A 10,000-nucleotide genomic window follows, 5' to 3' on the forward strand; every position below is an offset into this window, starting at 1 on the left:
GTAATGACTACTGGCAGGATCAACCAGGTTGCTATCGTCGTCAATATATCCAACATATACACTCCCTACTCATATTATTCACCTACAGACTGTGACGATTGATTTACAGACCAACGTCACATATTCGTAGTGTGACATATTGAGCAGTTCGTGTATAATCTTGGTAAGCAGACTAAACAACAACATAATCTCGTTTTCCTCCCCCTGTAACGTCGAAAGGGAATCCCTTAATGACAATGCACATCAGGTTGAAAACGACTGACACCGATATTTGACTATACGATCTACATGAGTATGTAAAACGTATGCATCAAATATCATTCTAATGGCACTTTCACCGCCACAAAGCTATATCATGGCTCGCAATACCACTGGACGAAAATTGCGTCGTCTGTCATTAACGTTATCATATATTTGCTAACATTAATTGACACTGACATCCAATTTAATGTCGTTAGGCAACGAACCATGTCCGCCTAGCGCCCAAGATACCCTGTAGTCTATGCTTTACACAGCACATATCACAGAGCACTCGTAGCGCACAATGCTTTGTTCTCCAAACTCTCCGCAGAACACACCAACACAACACCCGCAATTTGCTCTTTATCCAAACTCAGCCTCTGTAGGGATATCAGCAATGCCCAAACCAGACCTACTGTACCCCAGAACACTGATATGCTCCCAACCATCCTTGCAATCAACAGACTTCCCTGTCGCACAGGTGAAGTTTCCACGGTCACAAGGTCAACTGTCCTCAAAACGAAAAGAGACGCGACGCGCCAGACAAGAGACGCTTGACGTCCATCAGAAGGCCTGAACGCTTCACTGCTTCACCCCAAACGTCCTCAGCCGACGCGCCAAACACAACATGCCATCACGCATCACTCTTCTCACACGACAGAACCCCGACTCAAAGGTGACCCCTCACACCAACCATGATGCGAACTACCGTGTGTTCATCTACCGTCAGTAGCCTCCACACTGCTAAGTCCGTTTAGTGGTCGTATGCAGCACAACCCTCCCTCCTTCTTCAAACACAAAGTGATGCCCCTTGATACCTTGTTCCCTACGCCTTTACAACGAACTTACTATGCTTATGTTCGTTCTGAAAGAGCTGGAAGCAACCCACCTAGTCCTATCTTCTCACCCCATCTTGCTCCACTAAATTTGAAAGTCCTGTGTATTGTTGCAGTTGATTGATATCTTGAGGCGTACTGGTCTAGTGGCAGCTGTTGATCTCCGGCGTTTGAATACTAAATGCTTCATGGGAAGCGTCCTTGCAGAGATTCAAGTAAAACGGACAATACGCAGCGCTGCATGGAATAAAGGGACACCACATTGTTTGGTCATCACCAGCCGTGGTGGTGGTGAGCTCGTTCATCTGCGTTTTTACAGCTGCTCTCTTGCTTTCCAAACGTGATCAAGCATAGCCTGAAAATGGGCTTAGTTGTGTCGGCAATAACTCCCCTTGTGGCCCCCTTACCACAGGGGGGTTGCGCATGATCCCACTCATTCGATCCTAGTGAGAGAAGTAGACCTAAAGGAGCCCGGATTTGGTCCTTCTGATTTAACTTATACAAGTGAGCACATGACGGACAAAAACTGCAGACTCATCAAAAAAGGCAACCACTGCTTATCGCGACCTAGTGAATCCGGAATGGGATTGCCGTTTGTTTAGAATCATGTGTTCATCTGCTGGCCCTCTTATGGTGTTAAAAAGCCTCCCCCTACTCATAGTTTGGTTGGGATTGCGTTCGTAAGGTTTTCAAAGAACTCCTCATATTCATATTATGAACGGTATAGTGGTGGAATTGGAAAGAATTACATGGTTGCTCGTGTGTTCGGATGCAGTCATCCGCTAGTTGGTGCTTTTCCCTATTGCCTGCTTCTTAAAAAACGAAAAAACGAATAAACCCTCTTCGGCACATAAAAAGATATAAAAAGAAAGAAAAGCAAAGTACAGGAAATGAACACAGCAGATGTCCTCCGCCCACATCGCTGCTGCAAATGTCAGCAGCAGCGGGCTGCAGCAGCTATCAGCAACAACTGGCTGGGGTAGCTAGCTGCAGCAACTCCCTGCAACAGCTAGCTGCTGCAACACACCGGAGTAGCCGGCCGTTGCAGCTTGCAGCCGTAGCTAGGTGCAACAACTCCCCGCAGTAACTGCCTGCTGCAGCTAGCCTCTGCAGAATAAAAACTCAAAAACGAGGACAGCCGCGAGCTGCTGTTAGGCTTCCTCTTTAACGGAAAGAAGGGGGGTAGCCGCCGCCGAAGCAGCTGCAGGTGGGGGGGTGGATGTTCTCGAAGGGGCGGGGACACCTACGAATGCTGGTGGGGGCCCCGCCGAAGCACAGAATAAGGGACCGTTATGGGGTCTCGAAACGTCCACACAGCGCGTGTCGCTGTCAGACGCACAAGCAGTAGCAGTAGGAGCAGCAGGAGCCTGGGTTGAATCGGACGTTTGTGCTGAGTTCTTGGTAAGCCTTGCCCTTCGCCCCTTTGCTGCTTCCTTGTTTCTGTCTTCTGTTGCTGCAGCGTTGCTGCTGGGGGTCCCCCCTCCTCTGGCGCGTTTGCTGCGGGGGCCTCCTCCTCGTTTCCTGATAGGCGACGGGGTTGGCGCTGGGGTGTTTGCAGTAACAGAAGAGGGGAACCTCAAGGGTCCATCTAGCTGCAGAGGGGGACAGAAAAAAACAATAAACAATGCAAAACAGAAGAAAATACAGGTACACGAGGGTTTACGGTTCGCGCCAGGGTTTGGGAATAAAAGAGTAACAATATTAGGGTTTTTATGCGCGTCTGCTGTGAAGAGGATTTAGGGTTTGCAATGCAATTTTTAAAACTAGGGTTTAGGGAATAAAAGCAGAGAACGCTTCATTAACACTTGACAGTGTTAGGGTTTAGGGTTTAGGGTTTAGGGCTTACAGCTTCCATTAAGGAGGCAGCGGGTGTTTCGGGTACAAGTTGATCTGCTCTTTGTCTCCAAATGTTAAAAAACCTCCTTTTGCTTATTGCCCAAAATTCCACCCATTCTTCTTCCATTACCCCCTTTCCCCCCTCCCTCCCGCGTTGCGTACCCTCCCCTTGGGGGCCCCCCTGGGGGCTACCAGGGCGACCACCCCCTTCCGGTCGTTGTGGCCCACTCGGAGAACCCGCTTGTGCCCCACCTTGGCTCCCCTCCCGGGAGGCATTTGAAGGAATGGGCATTTGGGCCCCTCCGTGCTCCTGCGCTGCTCCAGTATTGTTGGAGGCCCTACCATCAGGTTGGGGGCCCCCTTCAGGCTGATGCTGCGTGCCCCCTCCTTCCGGCTGTTGGCTTCCTCGCCTTCCTTCTTGCTGTTGGGGTCCTGCCCCTTCTTGCTGTGGGGAGGTCCCCCCTAAGGAGGCGGGTGTAGGTGTGGCTTGGGGCTTATGGTGTTGGAGCTTTTTATAACTATTAATTTTGCGTTGAAGTCTCTTAATGCATATACAGCCTGTGCATTGGTCTGTATGGGGTGACGAATTAGGGTGTATAGCCTCCTCTACATGCCTAGACAGCTGAAGACCAGAGGAAAGACAAAAGAATTCGCATGCAGGACGAGGGAAATGTAATAAAAAAGCATCAGATATACGAATAAAATCTTCTTCTCCTCTCCCTGAGCTACAAAATACACTTGGCCATAGTAACCCCAACGCTAATAGACGGACAGCAAGAACTCGTAGCTGCATATACACCATAAACACACACACATATAGAAATTATATATACATTATATTATATATATTCGTCTGTTTGTTCCTTTACCTTAGCAAACTGACGAAGGGTTTAGGGTTTGTGATGCGTATGCATTAGGGTTTAGGGTATGCTACGAGCCGACGTTAGGGTTTAGATTGTAGGATTTTTGCTTTCTAGGGTTTAGGGTTTAGGGTTTGCATACGAGCTGGTGTCTAGCATCATCAGGGAGTTGTTCAATACAGAAAAGGGAGAGAATTTCTCTTTGTCCTTTTAGGCTCATTAATGCAATTCCTCCTGCAACAACACCTAATCCAAGGTCCTCAATACGGGGTTGCTGCTGCAGTTCCTGCTGCTGCACCAGCTGCCTCTCTCTTAATTGGCTGCTGCTAGCATTTAGTATTGTATCCAAGGAAGAACAAAAGGGCCCCAAAGGAAAAGAAGAGGAGCGACGCTCGCATAGCAGCAGCAGCACGCCTTCTGTGTTGCTGCTCTCTATACACTCCAATACCTGTATACAACATATACATACACACACCTCCTGCTGCAGCAACTGCTGCTCCTGCAGGAGCAGCAGCAGCACCTGACGCTGCAGCTTCTCTTGCTGCAGCTGCTGTTATATTTACACTTATTTATATCTGTATTTTGTCTTACTCTTCTTAGGGCAGGCATCCCTAATTCCTCATCACTAAGCAGAGGTTTTTCTTCTTCTTTTTCTTCTTTTTCTTCTCCTTCTTCTCCTCTTTTCTTCTTTTCTAACTTTACTCCCAATTCCCTAGCGAGTATCTTTAGCTTCTCCCTCAACATGCATGCAGGCAATAAAGCAGCAGCAACAGCGTCATCCCCGCACAACACACTACTCCTCGCGGGGCCTCCATGGGGCCCCCCAGAGGGGCCCCCTGTGGTTTCCCCTACTAGAGGACCCCCAGAGAGCCCCACATGGGGTGTCGCATAAGGGCTTCTTAAGGGGAGCCGTAAGGGGACCTCTGTGGCACCTCCTTGAACTCCCCCTGAGGTCCACCCTGGGGAACGGGCCCCTGGGGGAGAGTCTGTCGATGGAGAAGGGGCCCCCCTAGGTGTGCCCGTTGGGGTATTGTGAAAGGTAGAAGAAGAACGGGTGAGGGCAGCAAGGAGAGAAGAGTGAATATGAGAAGAAGAAAGAATAAAACTACGGAGGAGGCCCCTCTTAAGGGCCCCGCATTCTCCTTGCAGCGGCAGAGGCAGCAGCAGAGGCAGCAAACCAACTTGACTAAAATATGAATCTGTACGAGCAAATAAATCACGAAAACCAGCGAAAGAATCGCCAAACATGCTACCCTGATACGGCATCGCAAACCCTAAACCCTAAACCCTAAACCCTAGGAGTAGAGAAGGAAAAAAGGCAGAAAAAGTAGGTGCTGCACAGAGATAAAACGGCAGCATAACCAGCAAACAACAAGCCACCAAATACAAGTATGCAAACCCTAAACCCTTAACGCTCGAATTCGAATATGTAAACCCTAAACACTAAGGAGCCCCAAAAGGGCAGATGCAGAGCAACTCCCTTTTCCCTCTCTCCTCTTCATAAAGGGCATCCACTTTGACTCCATTTAACCCTAACGAAAAACCCTTATTACCACAAACCCTAAAAGCAAAACCCTAAACCCTACTCCTCCCGTTGGACTCAAGATGAACGACGGAGGGCAGCCGGGGCCTCCCCCCCTATGGGTATACGTACAAAATAAAGCTCATTTAATCTTATCTACAGGAAAAGCACCTACAAATATAAACCATAAATAAGCCACCGCTAATAAAACCTCTACCACTCATCCTTCGGACCCAAGGGGCCCCGGGTGGGGGCCCCTCGGGTTTAGGGGGCCCCCCTGGGAGGGCCCCCAAGTTCTGGCACTTCCTATACACAACTAAACATGCCTAGTTTTCCACCTAAAATTATTATATTTTTAAGTTAAGTACAACTTATTTAGAATCCTTTGTGGATCTTTTTGTTGGGGTCAGCCCGTCTCAGATATCAGGGGGGGCCCCCGTTTCGTCGGGGCCCCCGTACCCTTGGGGGCCCCAAGACACTTGGGGGGACCCTCGTCCCCTGGGGGGCCCCCAACCCTTCAGGGAAGAAAGGGAGAGGAAGATCTGGCGGCTTCTGATCTGTAGGGCCCAAAGTCCGCTTCTTCTGCTGGGGCGTACCACCAGGTGGGCCCCATCATGGTCCCCCTTCGTGCTGCTGGGTTTTCCTGTTGGCGGGCCCCATGCAAGAGGGTAGACCTGCAGCAGGCAAGGGGTTTGTGCCTGATCCCCTCCTGCATGGATAAGGAACTCCCTCGATCTTCTTCGGCAGCTGGCTGTACACTTTATTGGGGTCCGCAGTTGAGGGGGGCCCCCTCCTACATGGGTCTTGTAGCGTGCATGGTGGACCCTCGCAAAGGGGGAACCCTACGGCTTGGGGGCCCCCTCAAGACCCAGGGGCCCCTGAGGACCCTTACAAGCTACAATCGTAACCGGATAGACCACGATGACCTTACGCCGCTGCAGCAGGCATTGGCGCCCGGTAAATCTTAAACCCTAAACCCTAAACCCTAGTTTGGTGGTTGAGCAGATCCTCTGGTCAGTGATGAGGATGGAAACGATACTTGGCATATCCAAGAACTAGGGTTTAGGGTTTAGATGTGAGGGTTTAGGGTTTAGGGTTTGTGGGTTATCTCAGGCGGGTGGTGGTTTAGATGGAGTTTCCCTGGTTTAGCGTTGTTGTGTTGCGGGGGTTTGGGGTGTCTGTACACCGCAATATACTTCTGGGGTTTGCTGCCACTGCAGCAGCAGCAGCAGCAGGAAAATGGTTATTTACCAGCAGGATTAATACCTGTAAATACACACTAACATAAACAGACAAAAAAAGAGAGTAGCATACACCTAAACCCTAAACCCTAAACCCTAAACCCTACAAACAATTAAAACACAATAAATCTTTCAACATCCACATATCTACATCAGGCATGCCGCTCCCCAATACCTGCCCGCTCTTGGGTTTAGGGTTTAGGGTTTAGGGTTTGGGGTGTATGCGCAGCTGTGGGGCGCGGAGTGTCTAAGTCATTTGGGGCCCTTCTTGCTGCCGGCCATCCTCCAGTGCAAAATCCGCCCTTGCCCTGTATATCAGCTGCAGCGGCAGCAGCAGCAGCAGCAGCAGGAAGAGCAGCAGCAGCAGCAGCAGCAACAGCAGCACCAAGGAAGGGTGCTGCTGCTCCACGAAGAACAGACAGAAGCAATAGCAGGTGAGGATACACCCGAGGACAGAGAAGAAAAAGAAGAAAAATAAAATAAAGAAAAAGACAAGAAAAAGTATATATAAAGACAAAAAAAAGACAGAAAAAGGGAGAAGAAAATTATCTGTTCTTGCTGTGGTTGCTGCTTATCTAGCTGATGCACTGCGCCTGCTGCTGCTGTTGCTGTTGCGTGTTGCTGCTGCAGCACTGGAGGCCCTAACGCGTCTTCGTACTGCGAGGCGCCGCTTCGTAGAGCAGCAAGAAGGAGACAACAGAAGGCCTTCTTCTTCTTCTGCTGCTGTTGCTGCTGCTGCTTCCCCTACTGCTGCACCAGGCAGCAGGCTGCTGCGTCTGCTGCTGTGTGAGGTTGTTCACGACTCCCAAGGCATAACTGCAGCAGCAGCAGCAGCAGCAGCAGCAGGAAAAGAAGCAGGATCAGCATTCCCTCAACCTCAGCAGCAGCGACAGCAGCAGTTGGACGACGATGGGAAGCAGCAGCAACAGCAGCAGCAGCAGCAGCAGCAGCACAATGAAGGGCAGCAGCAGCAGCAGCACGAAGGGTGTCGATACAGCGCAGCACAATGGAATGGTTTGCTGCGCCTTGTTTTCCGCATTCTAGATATTGTCCCTCCAGAAGTCCGCTACACCTTGCTGCTGCTGCTGCTGTTGCTGCTGCTGCTGCTGCTCTTGCTGCTGCTGCTGCTGCTGTTGCTGCTGCTGCTGTTGCTGCTGCTGCTGTTGCTGCTGCTGCTGTTGCTGCTGCTGCTGTTGCTGTTGCTGCTGCTGTCTGTGCAAGCGCTGCTCTTGCTTGTGTTGCTGTGTCCCCCAATGCGGTGCTGCTGTTGCTGCAACAGGCCTGTCTTCCATACATACAGTCATGCTGCTGCCTTTGTGGCTGCTGCTGCTGCCTCTGCTGCTGCTGCCTGTGCTGCTGCTGCCTCTGCTGCTGCTGCTGCTGTTGCTGCAGGGCCGTGAGGTGCCGTACTCTGACTTGGCTTTGCTTGTCTCCTCCAATTCCTCCCTTTGGGGCCGCAGCTGTCTCCTAGAGGAGAGACGCGCGCTGCTGCTGCTGCGTCTGCTGCAGGTAGGGTTTCCTTATGTCTCTTTTTCTTTGCCTTTTTCCTTATTTCCTTATTTCCTTATTTTATTTATTTATTTCCTTATTTTTTATATATTATTATTTATTTTATATATGTATATGTACATGCATGCATTATAATCAACTAATTATAATGCATGCAGCAAAGACAGCAGCAAAATAGCAAAAAATCTTTACTTGCTTTCTGCTGCAGTCCCGTGCCAACTGCCGAGCTATTATATCCAACGAGCTGGCTGCATGCAGAGAGCAGCAGGAGCAGGAGCAGGAGCAGCAGCAGCAGCCAGCAGAAGAGAAGAAGACAGCACCTGTCTTGGAGTATCTGAGGGACCCAACAGCAATATATACAAACAACGGATTTCTATCTAAGCTTGGGGTAGGTGCAGGCTGCTGCTGTTGCTGCTGTTGCTGCTGCTGCTGTTGCTGTAGCTGGTGCATGTAGGGCTGCTGCTGCTGCTACCCCTTAGCAGCTGTAGCAGCATCAGCTGGAGCAGCAGCAACAGCAGCAGCAGCGTGGCTGTATTTGTGTGTTGTATATAGATCCTTCCCTGGCAATTGTATGGCGGAGAAGTTAGCGACCTAAAGAAGAAGGCGCTGCTGCTGCTGCTGCTGTCTGCTGCAGCAGACGAAGCTGCAGGTAATCCATTTGCATGCATGCATGCATGCATGCAAACACTCCCAAGAGATATCCATCCCTCTGTTTCCCCCTCTTCTTGGGGCTTTTTCTCTGCATGCATTTTGTAGTTATTTTCTGTGGTGTCTCCGCCTGCTCAGATATAAAAGCATTCGTTGCGTCTCCTGTGGGGCTTCCTACTGAGGGGCCCCCCTCTCAGGGGCCCCCCGCTGTGGGGCCCCCCTCTGTGGGGCCCCGTTTTGGCCCTCCCTTACAGGTGAAGGAGAGGCTCCAACGGGGTGTCTCTGCAGCAGGTCTTGTCTTGGCTTCTGTTGCATGCAGCATGATGTGGCGTTGCGGGCCAACGGAGGCTTCTGCTGCTCTTCTTCCTCAAGTTCGCAAACCCTAAACCCTAAACCCTAGCAATTCCCTACCCGATAGCAACACAAACGGGCATATCAACACACAACCAGCGAGAGATGTAGGAGTAAAGGGGAATTAGATTTATACCACAGTTAAGCTCTTGGGGTTTGCGGCTGAGGGTTTAGGGTTTAGGGTTTAGGGTTTGTGCAGGCGGGGCTGGCAGTGTTGAAGGGTTTACGAGGCCTCTGCATACTAGAGATGGTTTATTGCGGAGAGGAAACCCTAATCAATACATCGCAGTACTTTGATAACAAAACCTTTAGGGTACTGACAAACTCTAGGGTTTAGGGTTTAGGGTTTAGGGTTTAGGGGTTTGCTCTTGTGTTCCATAAGGGGGATTATTTTTGTATTTTGTTTGTTTGTGAGTTGGTTAGCTCCTTGTTTCCTTGTCTCCTTTTTTAGTTTATTGTTATTTATTATTATTGTTGCTTGTCTCCTTTATTGTTAATTCTTTTTTTTCTCCCCTTCCTTTTTTTTTGTTAATATATTGTGTGTGCAGTCTGTAGGCAGTGTTGCTATGTTGCTGCTAAACAGCTGCACTCTCGCCTTCATCATGAAGACCCACAAATACGGTTAGCCATAGAACGCATGCAAGCCTATGCATGCATGCATGCATGCATGCATGCAAAGTTGGGGCTTTAGGTGCATGCAAGGCTGCATGCAATGCCTGGAAGCGGCTATCCCTATATTTTCTTACCTTCTGTGTCCTGCATGCGGCAGTAGTGATAACTTATATTTAATATGGATATGCTTGTTTTGCTGCTGCTGCTGCTGCTGCTCTTGCTGCGCTGCAGCTCTTCTGCCTTTCTTCTTGTTGCGCCTGCGGAGTGCTGTGGGAACGAGTTTCGACTCCTGAGGCCCTTGAGGGGCCCCAATAAGGGGCCCCCCAGCTTCATCAAGGGGGGCCC

The 10,000-nt window shown here is 50.1% G+C and overlaps 2 protein-coding genes across 2 annotated transcripts; one reads left to right on the plus strand and one right to left on the minus strand.

Moving 5' to 3' along the window:
- Positions 1-2,227: 2,227 nt before the first annotated feature.
- EMWEY_00039850 (hypothetical protein, conserved) lies at positions 2,228-5,907 on the minus strand (the record flags this gene model as incomplete). Its single annotated transcript, XM_013478747.1, has 6 exons — positions 2,228-2,668; positions 2,923-3,699; positions 3,915-4,220; positions 4,364-5,026; positions 5,528-5,600; positions 5,891-5,907. 6 exons carry the CDS (start codon positions 5,905-5,907, stop codon positions 2,228-2,230), a joined length of 2,277 nt encoding a protein of 758 aa, XP_013334201.1.
- Positions 5,908-6,215: 308 nt separating this feature from the next.
- On the plus strand, positions 6,216-9,669 carry EMWEY_00039860 (hypothetical protein, conserved; the record flags this gene model as incomplete). The annotated part of the gene is made up of 7 exons (XM_013478748.1): positions 6,216-6,251; positions 6,408-6,437; positions 6,765-6,969; positions 7,346-7,596; positions 8,253-8,432; positions 9,243-9,356; positions 9,592-9,669. 7 exons carry the CDS (start codon positions 6,216-6,218, stop codon positions 9,667-9,669), a joined length of 894 nt encoding a protein of 297 aa, XP_013334202.1.
- Positions 9,670-10,000: the final 331 nt, after the last annotated feature.

This window comes from Eimeria maxima, genomic scaffold, assembly GCF_000499605.1.
Source record: "Eimeria maxima Weybridge genomic scaffold, Emw_scaff647, whole genome shotgun sequence".
Classification (NCBI taxonomy): Eukaryota; Apicomplexa; class Conoidasida; order Eucoccidiorida; family Eimeriidae; genus Eimeria; species Eimeria maxima.